General features: G+C 46.3%; 1 protein-coding gene across 1 annotated transcript in view; it reads right to left on the bottom strand.

Annotated features, from left to right (window-relative positions):
- Positions 1 to 205: 205 nt before the first annotated feature.
- Positions 206 to 14758, bottom strand: part of KCNJ6 (potassium inwardly rectifying channel subfamily J member 6) — a 264898-nt gene continuing 250345 nt past the window's right edge. The window contains exon 4 of the mRNA XM_040483926.1: positions 206 to 1211. Coding sequence (XP_040339860.1) covers positions 886 to 1211 — 326 coding nt within the window. The 3' untranslated portion in view covers positions 206 to 885. The remainder of the gene's footprint in view (positions 1212 to 14758) is intronic.

Below are 14758 nucleotides of genomic sequence, written 5' to 3'. Positions count from 1 at the left end.
CCCCAGACCTATGGCTTATTAGATTCAGTGAGAGGATAAGCAAGGGAACAGTGAGGTACCCAAACACTACCAGTCTGGGACACAGAACAAAGGCCATGCACTAAGGGCCAGTGATCGATGGGACCAAAGAAATTCAGAAAGCAAAGACATCAGAACAGAAACGCCTGCTGTACATCGGGAATCTTTTTTTTTTTTTTTTTTTTTGCATCTTATTTCTAAAGTTATATATCTAAACCTACATTAATTATACATCTATGTACATTATTTGGAAGTTCTGTCCTACAGTACTTTTCGTACATGCTGTGTTTTATTACTGACTGCAAAAAGAGAAATAATTACATAAGGCATATATATGTACAGTGTTTTGTCTTTACCTGACCCAGGTCCTATAACTGCAATGCCTGTAGGGGGCAGGCACGTCGCCCTGCAGATGGAATTTACTGGAATCTATAAAACCGAGGGTTATACGCTATGTCTCACTGCATGAGGAAATAGGCACCAGAGACCTAACTTGTCCTATCCCAGGTGAAATCTCTGACACACTCTTGGAGTGATCTGCTATTGTCCAAGACATGCAGGTAAGTAGCTTAAGTCCCTAGGAGTCGGATGCGTGGTTTTTCGGGAAGAGAGCAAGCTGGGGCCGCGAGGGAGGGCGCTTGGCACCTTCACCAAATCTGTGTCTGCCTCGTCCATCTGCAAAACTGAGAGAGGGCAGGTAGATATTTTACACCTCGAAGACTCGCTTTCTGGCGATGTCAAAACTAAATGTAAATCCATACACAACCAAGGAAGAGAGACAAAAGAGAGAGAGCATGAGAGACGAGGAGGGGTTGTGCGGGGGGGGGGGCGGGGGGGGAGGGGAGGAGGAGCCGCCCGGCTAGGCGACTAGACTCTGGATTCGTTTTCTAGGTTTGCCACGTCACCATTCCTTTCTGTTTGCTCCTCGAGGTTCTTCTCCTCCTCTTCCGTCTCCGGGTCCGCGCGCTGGTTGAGTTTGCTGGACACGGACCAACTCAGGGGCAGCTCCGCCCGGCTGGCCAGCTCGGCCAGCTCTTTGGCACTGAGAGATGGGGTGCTGGTCTCGTAGGTCTCGTGGAAGCTGTTATAGTCGACCTCATAGAAGCCGTCTTCCAGCGTCAGGACAGGTGTGAAGCGGTAACCCCACAGGATCTCACTGGTGACGTAGGAGCTCCGGGCTTGGCACGTCATTCCTGCAAGGAAGGGGACGGACGGAGGCTTTAGTGAGTGCGGCCTTGCCCTCGGCAAGTGGGCCCAGCGGGCGGGCGGTGGTCGCGGCCCCGAGCTGCTCCGACTGCGGCCCGCACAGGGGCTCAGGGCTTAGGACCGAGAGTGTGATTCGTGCTGCAGACGGACGCTACTACCAGCGTGTGCGGTGGCGCTGCCGGGACTTCGCGGGGCGGGGAGGGGGGAGCGTCCTGGCTCACAGCCAGCCACGCGTGCCCGCGAGGCCGTGCACACGCACGGGAAGGCACGTGCGCACAGGTGCACAGTCACGTGTGCTCGTGCCCTGTCCGCTTGTCGCGCCGGGAGACCCCGGAGGCCGCGCGTCTGGCCTCCCGTGGCTTTCGGGGCTTCGCCTGAGCCCTACGGAGACGTGAGCCTCCCGGCCATCGACTTAGAGTGAAGTTTGGCTTATGGAACTACACCCGGGAGGTCCTCCAGCCGAACGTCATGGATCAGCGTTACTCTCCTCCCATCGTGCCGTGCAGGCCCCGACTGCCGCCCGAGGTGACGTTGGAAGGGATGCCCCCCACCCCGACTCTGTACTTGCCCCGGGCCCAGTGAGGATAGTTATTCAGACTGTGCAATAACCATAATACTTTCAAGGCTTGTCCCTTCTTCTTAAAGATAAGAAACCTTTTCCTGGTTTGCACAGAAATGCCATCTGAGCGACTGCAGCCCAGGAGTCAGGAGCAGCTTTTTTTTTTAACGTTTATTTATTTTTGAGAGACAGAGAGAGACAGAGCACGAGTGGGGAAGGAGCAGAGAGAGAGAGGGAGACACAGAATCCGAAGCATGCTCCAGGCTCCCAGCTGTCAGCACACAGCCCGACGCGGGGCTCGAACCCATGAACCCTAAGATCGTGACCTGAGCCGAAGTAAGGTGCTTAACCGACGGAGCCACCCAGGCGCCCCAGGAGCAGCTTTTTTAAAAATATGAAATGACAGAATGGGGGAAACTCCACCCATCCTCAGGGATGACTTCTCCAGTGGCCAGGCAGGTCCGGGGCCTAGGGCCCACAACTGCTTTTTAGGGACCTATAAAAATTCTTTTAAAATCAGAAGAAAACAAGGAACTTTTAGGTAGAAGAAAACATTAAAATAGTCACCCTTACTCTAATAAGATTGTAAAATGTCATGTAATTAAAACTTAAAAAAAAATGAATAAGGGATCCTTCAAGGCCAAACTACCTGTGACACACAAAAGTCCCGTGGTCAGTGTTCATTCATTCCAGGAAACAGCCAGTCAGTCCACGTGCCGTTTATTGAGACAGCCGATAAGGTGTATCAGGCAACTGCTTTGTGTCGAGTGCAGGGGGAGAGGGGAGAAGAGAATACGTGTGGGTGTCTCCACGGAGGGTTCAGAGCTACAGGATGATTTCCGAGCATGGCGCTTGCTCCGTGCGACCAGAAGAAGAAACCGGGGTGCCAGGGACTTACGTGATTTACCCCGCTCAGCTGTCAGGGCCCGAGTCAGCGCTGCCCTCACTCCAGCCCTGGGTTCTTCTCCTTAATCCCCAAACCGAATCCTACCCTTTGGCAGTGTCTGTCTGGCTAACCCACAAAAGCCCCCTTTTATGCCTCTAACACAAGTACTGCAGGACTTCTAGATATGGCAAAGAAAAGGGCGCTGTCTTGCTTTCTATTTCCCGACCAGCGCTTCTCGTCCGAACTGCCAACTCTTCGTGCGTGTTGGGGTGTGAGGGGGGAAGACAGATGATGGCAGGGACATATGGGCTCAGAATGAGGAGTACACAGGAAGTCAAGGGGAAAAGGTGATAAAATAACCTCAGTAACTTTTTTTTTTTTTTCCCCATAAAGGAGGTACACGTTTATTGTGAAGTGATTAGAAGCCAGCGATGGTCAAATACCATAAAATCCGCCTAGGCTTTCCATTCTGGCTATATACGTGACCAAATGCAGTGAGGAATAACATCTACCGTTACTAAAGTTAAAATCTAAATGGACCTTCAACATCTGTTGGAACTGGCTGAAGAGAGAATCAGACACTTGGGATACAGGTATGAAGAAACAACAGCGGGTGCAGCCAAGAGGATGTCACCAGGAAGGCCGGCGGGGGGAGGGGAGGAACCCCTGAAAACCTTCTCCCCCATAAAAGCAATGAGAGCAGTGGCAAGCACGGACCAAACAAACTCTTCTAGAGCTCTGTAAATGAATTCCAGGGGAGCTTCCTTAGGAACAAAATAGCTGAACTTTAGTAAGAACCCTGAACGGTGTGGAATTTTAACTCCCCCTGCTCAGCTCCACGAGCCTCAAAAACCAACAGCCCCAAATCGTGGTGAAAACCAGCAGCCTAACAGCTAGCGGAGGTCAGAACACGGGTGGAGCTCTTTCAAAGCCCCGTTCTCAGAACTGTCATTACTTCATGTGTCTGGCGGTTCCCTAGAAAACCCCGCTTGCAAGGCTTGTCTTTGTGTGACCTGGCAGAGAGCTCACCCAATGCAGGCAGCCTTTTACCTTGGGTCAGTTGTCAGAAACAGCCAGGCAGTTGTTTAATATTGCAGCTGCTTGGGGGGCAGTGATAACAGTTGGGGAAAACAACAAGCTAACCAAGAAACAAAAGGAAAAGCTGGAGAAAGATGTCCGTAAGGAACTTGGAAAAACTCTGACATATTCCTGAGAATCTAGAAGACCACATGCATGTCTAGAAGACCACAGTAGGACTGTGTACATGCCCAGGAAAGACCTGAGAAGGCCCTGAGCTCTTGTCTCTGGCTGACCTTGAGCCTCTGAGCAAGCAGGAAGTGAAGGTGAAGGCAAGGCTGTAAAGTTCCTACCTCAGTGTTGAAGGCCTGCCCCCCCCCCCCCCCCACCATGCACACAGCACTCCTTAGCAGAGACTGGAGACTTACTGATTCCAAGCATTTAAGGAAACCTTTGTCCAGTCATTAGCTGATTACAAAGCTAACTGAGCAAAGATTTCAGGGGGCTACATACAAAACTATATAGACTTCCTGAATCTCATGCTAAGTCACTAAACAAACAGCAACAGCAACAAAAAACCCTGGAGAGGAGGGAGAATCTGATTTTTAGGGTTGCCACATTATATTATTTAAAATGCTGGCTTTAAAGATTTATGAGACCTATGAAGAAAAAAGGAAGTATGGCCCATGTATAGGAAGAAAGCAGTCCATTGAAACTGTCCTAGAAGCTGAGACATTGGACTTACCTGACTCGCTATTGTAAATATGTGAAAAAAACTAAAGGAAATTATGAGAATGATGTCTCACCAAATTGAAGATATCAATAAAGGAATACAAATCATATATAAAAAAACAAATATAAATTAAATTATATTAAATTCTAGGGCTGGAATGTATAATAGATGAATGAAAAATGCACTGGAGGTACTCAACAGCAGATTTGAACTGGCAGAAGAAAGAATCATGAGCTTGAAGACAGGTCAATTGTGATTGTCTCCAGTCTGAGGGACAGAAAGAGAGAAGAAAGAAGAAAACTGAACTAAGCCTCAAGAGATGTGTGGGACACTGTCGATCATATCATATGCGTAATGGAAATCTCAGAAGGAGAGTAGAGAGAGAAAGGGGGAGAAGAAATACTTGACACGAGGGCTAACAACATCTTAAATTTAATGGAAACCACTGGTCTACACTTACAAGAAGTTTATCAAACTCCAAGTAAGATTAACGCAAGAGATTCATACTCAGACACGTCAATAATCAAGCTGTTGAAACACAATGACAAAGAGAGAATCTTTTTTTATTACATTTTTTTTTAACATTTATTTATTTTTGAGACAGAGAGACACAGAGCATGAACGGGGGAGGGTCAGAGAGAGAGGGAGACACAGAATCGGAAACAGGCTCCAGGCTCTGAGCTGTCAGCACAGAGCCCGACGTGGGGCTCGAACCCACGGACCGTGAGATCATGACCTGAGCCGAAGTCGGACGCTTAACCGACCGACTGAGCCACCCAGGCGCCCCGACAAAGAGAGAATCTTAAAAGCAGCAAGATATAGACGACGATCACACACAAGGGATCTACAACAATATCATCATCTGGTTTCTCGTCAGAAACCATGGAAGCCAGGAGGCAGTGAGAAGACACATTGCAAGCACTTAAAGACAAAGACTATATGTCAAGGACCCTACATCCACCAATTTTGTCTTTCACACAAGAAAGAGGAATTAAGACATTTCACGGTAAACAAAAACTGAACTGATTTCTGGCAGTCCTACTCCACGAGAGGTACTAAAGAGAGCCCTTCAGAATGAAATAAAAGGTTATTAGATAGTAACTCAAATCGAGAAATAAACAGCATTGATCAAGGCAACTACACAGGCAAATAAAAATGTTTTTCTTCAGTATAATTTTTTGGTTACTCCATTTATATGGCAATTATACTATTTCATTCAATGGAAATGCCACAGTTTACTTATTCAATAAAACAAAGTGATTCAAAGGTATGTGATGGGGCTTTTTGTTGAGGGAAATGTAAATACTGACTTGGTTTGTGGAAACTGTGTACTGTTAGGAGCTGAATTGTTCCCTTAAAATTTCCTATGTTGATGTACTAATTGGGTTCTAATCCAATATGATCAGAGTCTTTGTAAGAGTGGATCAGGACATAGATATGTACAGAGGAAAGACCATGTGAAGACACAGGAAGAAGGTGGTCATTGGCATGACAAAGAGAGAGGCCTCCACAGCAACCAACCCTACCTTGATCTTGGACTTCCTGCCTCCAGAATTATGAGGCAATAAATTTATGTTATTTAGGCCTCCCAGTCTGTGTTACTTTGTTATGTACCTAGCAAACGAATAACTTATTGAATTCTATAGGGATAGTAAAATATGTTTTCATAGTACCATTTTAATGAGATTGTTTAATTTTTGTAATAAAAAGGTGAATAGGTGAGATTTAAATGGATGCTTTTCCTTTTTTTATTCATTTTGTGGTGTCCTAATTCATTTAAAAAGGGATAAAAAATAATATTAATGTACTTATCCAATAGTACAATATTAAAAAGAGTTTTTAGTGTAAATTGATAATTTTCCTTTTTTGCAGAAAGATTCCTATTCTACACATTGCCATTGGTTCTAATCCATTCTTTAAAGATGTGATTTTCATTGAATTTGAAAAAGTAACAAAATACAACCAACTGGGTTAACATGGTAAGAAAGAGCTGCTAAGGTTACGTCAGTGCGTATGTATGTTGTGTTATTTTCCATATCAAGAAGACAGTCATGGAGTCCCCTGCATTAGGTGTTTAGTGAGTAAACATCTCTCTGGAAAAAGAGATGCTTCTTTTGGTGAAGAGCGAAACGTGAAAAAGCTGATCTCCAGTTCTGATCGCTCTCCACTCTCCGGGCATACTGACTCTCCCGCTATTGGCATTTGTGTTTTTATGCCTGTGTTCATCTCTTTGCCGTATCTTGAATATCCTTCTCCCAATGGGATCCCGCTCATCTTTCAAGAGCTAATTTATTATCTTCTTTCTGGAGCACTCTGTGACTGACCAGTCCCTAGCTGAAACTATAGAGCCCAGGGTGCCATAACACTCCAGTGATACCCTCTCATGGTCCTTATCCCACTGTTTGCAGTTGCCTCTAAGTGTCCGTTTCCCTTGTTGAATTGGGATCACACTGGGGCTGGTAGGTCTTGTTTATTTCCATGTTCCTAGCATTTAGCACAGCGCTTCCACATTGTAGTTTCCCAAACACTACTCGTTGTCAAGTCAAAAGACTTGACTTAGGAAAACTATAGAGAAGCAGTTTAATTAACATTGTTGGTTGGTAATGTCTCAGATCCGTTATTCAGGAAAAAGATGGCTTGTGAGTCCTTTTTTTTTAAATTTAAATTCAAGGGGTGCCTGGGTGCCTCAGTCAGTTGAGCATTTGACTTCGGCTCAGGTCATGATCTCATGGTTCATGGGTTCGAGCCCCACATTGGGCTCTGAGCTGTCAGCGCAGAGCCTGGAGCCTGCTTCAGAGTCTGTGTCTCCTTCTGTCTCTGCCCCTCCTCCGCTCACACTCTCTCTGTCGCAAATATAATAAATAAACATCAGAAACATAAAAAAAAATTAAATTCAAGTTAGTTAACACGCAGTGTAGTCTTGGCTTCAGGAGTAGAACCAGTGATCCATCACTTACATATAACACCCGGTGCTCATCTTGAAAAGTGTCCTTTTTAATGCCCACCCCCCACTTAGCCCCTCCCCCCACCCAACTCCTCTCCAGCAGCCCTCGGTTTGTTCTCTGTATTTAAGAGGCTCTTATGGTTTGTCTCCCTCTGTTTTTATCTTCTTTTTCCTTCCTTTCCCTGTGTTCTCTGTTGAGATTCAAAGGGGCACATGCACCCCCATGTTTATAGCAGCACTATCAACAACAGCCAAATGGTAGAAAGAGCCTAAATGTCCATCAACAGATGAATGGATAAAGAAGATGTGGTGTATATATACAATGGAATGCTACTCATTGATGAAAAAGAATGAAATCTTTCCATTTGCAACAATGTGGATAGAGCTAGAGGGTATTATGCTAAGTGAAATAAGTCAGTCGGAGAAAGACAAATATCATATGATTTCATTCATGTGTGGAATTTGGCTTGAGTCCTTAGGAAGGAAAGTGGGAGGTTTCTGTTTCCAGTGTTATCCCGGACTATCTATGAAGGACCCACGGCTAAAATATAAACTAGGTGCTGGAAAATTACAAAATCCATATTTTTTTAACGTGTATTTATTTTTGAGACAGAGAGAGAGAGAGAGAGAGAGAGAGAGCATGAACAGGGGAGGGTCAGAGAAAGAGGGAGACACAGAATCTGAAACAGGCTCCAGGCTCTGAGCTGTCAGCCCAGAGCCCGACGTGGGGCTCGAACCCACGGACCGCGAGATCATGCCCTGAGCCGAAGTCAGACGCTTAACCGACTGAGCCACCCAGGCGCCCCCAAAATCCATATTTTTAATAAAAAATAAGTTCAATTAAAAAAGTAAGGGATAGGACTTCTGGTTCCGGTGAAGACAGAATTAAGTACAGCTTTTCTCTCCTGCTGATTACAAACAACTAACTTCTCTAGACAAAATCTTCAGCCTAAAGACTCCAGAAATTCTAACACGAGCGGGAAGATGGGAAAAGGGTACCAAACATGAAGATCAACTTGTTTGGGGTACATTTCTTGTTTTTCCTTTTTCTTTTCTTCATTTTTCATCATCTGGCTTTAACCAGATGAGTGTTCCCAGCATAGAAGTCGGCAGCAGGTGCTGACAACAAAATCTCGGGGAGAAACCTTGTCCTTCTGACCACAGCACTGGGACAAGGTGCCCCTCTGAGCCAGAGGATGAGAGTAGGGGGGGGGTCCCCACTAGGTTCGTCCTCTCCTCACCCGGCCCTCAGTGTTGCCCCGTCGGGAACTTCTCTGTGTGCTGTATGTCACAGGCACTGAAAGCCTGGAGAAAATCTGGCCAGAGGATGGGAAAAGGGGACTGTGGACAAAGAGTTTGTGGTTGTGTTTTTCTCATTTCTCACTGCTTTACCCTGACAGTGACCCGAGTCTGTGAGACCATGCGGGGCACAAGTGGCTAGAATTCAGAGAAAAATCCTGTCTTGCTAGACAGAAGATCGAGCAGCGGGTGTCTGGGAGCTGAAAACAGTGGGGAATCCTACAGAGGATAGAGCTGGGGACGAGAATCCTGTGAATGAATTCCGTGCATGAGTTGATACAAGTCTGGAGCTTTGCATGCACGGGACAGAAAACAAACAAACAAAAAAAAGATGAACTTTAAAAATGACCACGTCTTTCATAATATACCATCACATTTCTAAATAGCTTCTGTCAAACAAGAAACCCTACTGAAATTCAATGATACTTGGAACTGAATGATATCAAAAGTCTAAATGTCATAATTATAGGATACATGGAAAGCGAGAAAAACGTATAGGTCTAAATGCTTCTGTTAGAAAAGAAGAAAGTCTGGGGCGCCTGGGTGGCTCAGTCGGTGAAACGTCCGACTTTGGCTCAGGTCACGATCTCGCTGCTTGTGGGTTCAAGCCCCATGTCGGGCTGTGTGCTGACAGCTTGGAGCCTGGAGCCTGCTTTGGATTCTGTGTCTTTCTCTCTGTCCCTCCCCGTCTTGTGCTCACTCTCTCACTCTCAAAAATAAATAAACATAAAAAAAATCTTTAAAAAGAAGAAAAGAAAGAAAATCCGAAAACTAACATGCAGAATATCCATCTTAAGAAAGTAGGAGAGACCAACAGGGCATACAGAAGTTGAATCGCTATGTTGCACACCTGGAACAGTGTGTGTCAGCCCTGCTCAGTGGAAAAAAAATTAGCAGCAGCAGCAGCAACAACAACAGGATGAACCCATGGCAAATAGGCAATAAAGGTCAGTGTGCAAATTACTAAAATAGACAACAAACGAAAAATAGGATGGATAAAGGCAAGAATTGGTTGTTTGCAAAGTCTAATAAAATGGAAACGCATCTGGTAAGCTTGTTCCAAAGTACATCCCTGGGGAATCTGTCCTCACAGTCTCAAAAGAAATGAGGGGACGTTGAGTGGTGCAGATTGTCACTGCGAGATGGCATGAGGCAAAGTGGGACTCGGGGAGGAAGAGGTCTTCTGGAGTGTTCTCAGGTCCAGGCATGCCTTCGACTTTATGCTGGGGGAGGCTGCTTGGTTTTCGTAGCAGCGTGGTATGGTCTAAGTTATTTCCCCAAAGCCCCAAGCCGTGCGCATGCACGTGTGTGTGTGTGTGTGTGTGTGTGTGTGTGTGTGTGTATCTTTTAAATATTTCCTTTCATAATTTCATAATTTCTCATCTGAGAACTTCTCTGTTTGGATCTCTGGTTAATCTTCCAAGAGTTGAACCTGCAGGGAAGTGATTAGAACTAGCTCCTCTTTTTGGTGGCCATTTCATTCTTTGAGTAAGACTATGTAAGAGCAAGGACGGGGGTGGGGGGCGTGTAACGGCGGTGGGCGCAAAGCCCAGTCCATCTAGAAGCCAGGAAACCTAACTGCGGCACCGCTAAGGAATCTGTCATAGCGGCTGAGCAGGCAGAGGGTCAGGCCTGCAAGACGACGGTTTAACAGGCAAAGCTCTATTTTTAGATTCACAGCAGCAAATTATGATGGGAAATGTTTTGAGCAGAATACCAATATGATGAAAGCCATCCTCAAGAGAGAGCCCGCTGGATAAAGCCAGAGGGATTCACTCTGTAGACAGATAATACATCAAAACCGCCTGGAGAATACGATGCCAATAAAATGAAATGGATATAAACCGCCATCACCACTTTGAATACTGTAAAATTAACCAATATGGGCCATCAGTATTCAGAGACAAAGAACTGACTGTAGGGGCTTCGCCTTCTTATTTCAAATGCTGGGCTAAACGATGTGATGTTTCTCTTTACTCCTCGCTATTCTCGGTAAGGACCGCACTGAATTAGCACAGTAATGAAGTGTTCCGCACTTATGTTTATAAGTGTTTGTGTGGGAGAAGAACGTTGGTGATTTACCAAGCGCGATGTCAAAAAGAAACAGTATAGTGTAATCTCTGCCATAGCATGATAATAACTTTCATTCAGTAGGTTCAGCCAACTGCTGATTATTTAAATAACAGAGCCCTGCCTTCCACTCAGGTTACAAGGCCCTTCCATAAACAGTTGTACTTCTTCTGTTACCCAAATATTGGGGGGCCACTGAGGTTCACCTGCAGCCATGCAAAAATAAATGGAGATGTGCATTTTCGTAATGTCTAAAAAAAAAAGACATTCTATGTGTGTACTCCTAACTTTGCTCTCGCCAAAGTAGTTGACAAAATTAACAAGTTTTGAGTTAAATACAAAATGTTATTGATTGTTTATTTTCTGCCAGGCACAAAACACTTTGTGTGCATCAACCGTCTAGTCCTCTCAGCAGCTTTCTTACAGGGAGGCTGTTAGGATTTCTACCTTCATATGGTCAAACTAAAGCAAAGAAAGTTTAAGTACCTTTCCTGGATAACACAGTTTGCGGACTGAATTGTGCACCCCTAAAATTCACATGTTGAATGGGACTGTATTTGGAAACAGCACGTTAGGGAGGTAATTGAGGTTAAACCAAGTCATAAGGGTGGGGCCCTAATTCAATAGGATTGGTGTCTTTGTAAGAGGAAGAGATACCAGAGAGCTTTCTCTCCTGCATGCACACACGAAAAAGGCCATGTTGGGATGCCATGAGAAGGAGGCCATCTACAAGCCAGGAAGAAAGACCCTCTTAAGACTTCCTCCTTTGACTGAATACAACTCACTTTCCTTTCAAAGTCATCGGAGTCTTCTGGAAGGAAGGAGGATGATGGTAACAGACTCTTTCATAAGATCTGAATAAAGCACCTTTAAAAAAAAAAAACAACCCACAAGGTGCTGTTTGTCCTTTTGACACTATCAACCACAAACCTGCAAGGGAAAATTAAAAATTTCTTTGCAGAGTATCTGGGTGGCTCAGTCGGTTGAGCATCTGACTTCGGGTCAGGTCGTGATCTCATGGTTCATGAGTTCGAGCCCCTGGTCGGGCTCTATGCTGACAGCTTGGGGCCTGCCTGGAGGCTGCTTTGGATTCGGTGTCTCCCTCTCTCTCTGCCCCTCCCCAACTCGCGCTCTGTCTCTCTGTCTCTCTGTCTCTGTCTCTGTCTCAAAAATAAATTAACATTGAAAAATTAAGAAAAAAATTCTTTGCACTTCTTTTCAATCTTGGAATATTCCACCTAGGTAGTGTAATCAAGGTCCTGTGTTCAAACGTCGCTTGAATTTGTTTTTTTCTACATGGCCTGTCATCTATTTCATGTCTAGTTAGGTTCATTTGCTTCTACTTGTATTTCCTTTTAGGATTTGCTTTTGTGATCCTTTTAAGAAAACTGTAAATCATTTAAATGAGGTGCATCTGGTCAGTGGCCCAGGGCCTGGCCCAGAGCGTGTGCTATGACTGTGCTGTGCGTGTGTGTTAGTGTGTATGAACATGCGTTTTTGTGCTTGTGTGAGCTTCCCTCGTGTGTGTGCAAGTGTGTGTGTTCTCGAGTGTGTATGCGGGAGCGTGTGCGGACGGTGTGGAGGCGCTGGCAGGACTGTGGGGAGAGGCACACGGCAGCTTCTAATCCAGGAGCCTGGTGGACACTTGGACCCTCGCAGCGAGAGCACGTGATACCCCAAAGACCTTGTGGGGAGAGCAAGGAGGCAGGATGTACTTAGGTTACACCCCCTCACTGATGCCAAAATGATGTATAAACCACCCCGATTCAGATGGCTCTTGTGGTTCGAGAGGGGAACTTCCTGAGTGACAGTTTAGATCTGAATGAACCACATGGAAAGCTGGAAGTGACCAAGTTACCTTTAATTGGCAAATATAAGCTTTTATTTCTACCAGGAAACAGGGAGCTTAAGAGCAGTGTAGTTAATTTCAGTCACAGGGAAACAAAGTCAATTCTATTTCTACTCATCTGAGCGTGGAGTCTATAAATTATAATCTCTCCTTGGACACAGTTTTTAAAAAGTTGGCTTAGGGGCGCCTGGGTGGCGCAGTCGGTTGGGCTGCGTCCGACTTCAGCCAGGTCACGATCTCGCGGTCCGTGAGTTCGAGCCCCGCGTCGGGCTCTGGGCTGATGGCTCAGAGCCTGGAGCCTGTTTCCGATTCTGTGTCTCCCTCTGTCTCTGCCCCTCCCCCGTTCATGCTCTGTCTCTCTCTGTCCCAAAAATAAATAAATGTTGAAAAAAAAAAAGTTGGCTTAAAATTCTAAGCGCTTATCCTTCCCAAATAAAACAATGACACGTATAATTTAAATGACTTCATCTTGGAGCGAAAAAGCAGAGTCCGTGATCCTGAGAGTGCCCTCCAGAGAGTTTATGAAGCTCACGTGGTTCTCTTACTCTTTGCATAGTTGAACATAAACATCTTATTTCAGCTGACTTTAAGATTCTAGTAAAAAACCCAGGCCTTTACGTTTTGAGTTTGATAATTAGAACAATATAGAGTTGGTCGGGGGAAAACTCAGTTTTAGTAAGAGACTTAGGAACTTAAAAAAAAATTTTTTTTTAACGTTTACTTATTTTTGAGAGAGACAGAGAGACAGAACGTGAGCAGGGGAGGGGCAGAGAGAGAGAGAGGGAGACCCAGCATCGGAAGCAGGCTCCAGGCTCCGAGCCGTCGGCACAGAGCCCGACGCGGGGCTTGAACTCACGAACCGCCAGATCACGACCTGAGCCGAAGTTGGACGCTTAACCGATTGAGCCACCCAGGCACCCCTTGGAACTTTTTTTTTAAGTTAATTTATTTTGAGAGAGAGAATGCGAGTGGGGAAGGGGCAGAGAGAGAGGGAGAGGGAGAACCCCAAGCAGACTCCACGCTCAGTGCGGAGCCCGAAGTGGGGCTTGATCCCATGACTGTGAGATTACGACCTGGCCTGAGCTGAAATCGAGAGTTGGATGCTTACCTGACTGAGCCACCCAGGCGCCCTGAGACTTAGGATCTTTTTGTTGGGTAAAGGGCGTCCAGATGGGCCATTTTGATGGATCTCTGGGCCCTTGTCCGGCACATTAGTTCACTAGTGCTAAAGGTAAGTTTGTGTTGCCGGAAAGATTAAAACTTATACGAGCCACTGACTACATTCTTGCCGGGGCAACTGAGACTTAACACTAATTGAGGCAAATCCTGGCCGATGATCTCATCCTACTTACCGGCGCTTCCAAAACCAAAACCTCAGGTAGAGCCGCTTCGGCCACAGGCAACCAGCTGGCTGTTAGGTCCTCTAAGGACGCAGTGGTCCTGCAGCTCTCGTGACCTGGAAGCTCACCGGACTGGCTCTGCTGCTGACCCTGCTGGCCGTGTCCTCCTTCTGAGTCCCCCTGGCCTCCCAGTCCTCTCTCTGGGCTCCAAGGTCCTCTGTCTACATTCTCTCCTTGGATGATCTCGTTCACTCATGTGACTTTACGAGCTGCTGACCCTCTAACCTCCAGCCCAAACCCCATGCCTGATGCTCCAAACCCCTGCATTCACCTGCCCACTGGGCATCTGCCCTTCGGGTGTCTCATCCAATGCCCCTAACTGAACACGTGCCAGCTGTATCACCTTTTCCTCCAAACCTGCCTCTCAGCCCAGATTCCCAATTCCAGTCAATGGCGCTGCTGACATGCAATCGCTTGACGCATATGGTCGGTTCCGCCTCTGAAATGCACCTTGGATCTCGGCTTCCTTCTCTTCCCGTTGCTAGCACCATCGCCACCACCTTGGCCCACGCCACCCTCATCTCTGAAAGCGGCTCCTGCCTTCAGCTCGTCTTCTCCCGACGCTAGGGTGACCTTGGAACAAAGCAGATCTGATGCTATCTGTCTGGCTTAGAGCCTTTCGGTGACATCCCGTTGCCGCGAAAACAAGGTCCAAAGTTCTCACGCGGTCTCTCCGGGTCTCTGCTCCCCTGCCTGACTTGTATATTTCCCTTAGGGGCCATGTAGCCCCCTCCAGCAGGCCTTTCCTGAGTTAGGTCTCTGTCACACCTGCCCATC

The sequence above is a fragment of the Herpailurus yagouaroundi genome, unplaced genomic scaffold, assembly GCF_014898765.1.
Source record: "Herpailurus yagouaroundi ecotype Mexico unplaced genomic scaffold, PumYag 162, whole genome shotgun sequence".
NCBI classification, from domain to species: Eukaryota; Metazoa; Chordata; class Mammalia; order Carnivora; family Felidae; genus Herpailurus; species Herpailurus yagouaroundi.
The sequence above is the reverse complement of the archived record's forward strand: the minus strand, read 5'-3'. Positions and strand labels throughout refer to the sequence as shown.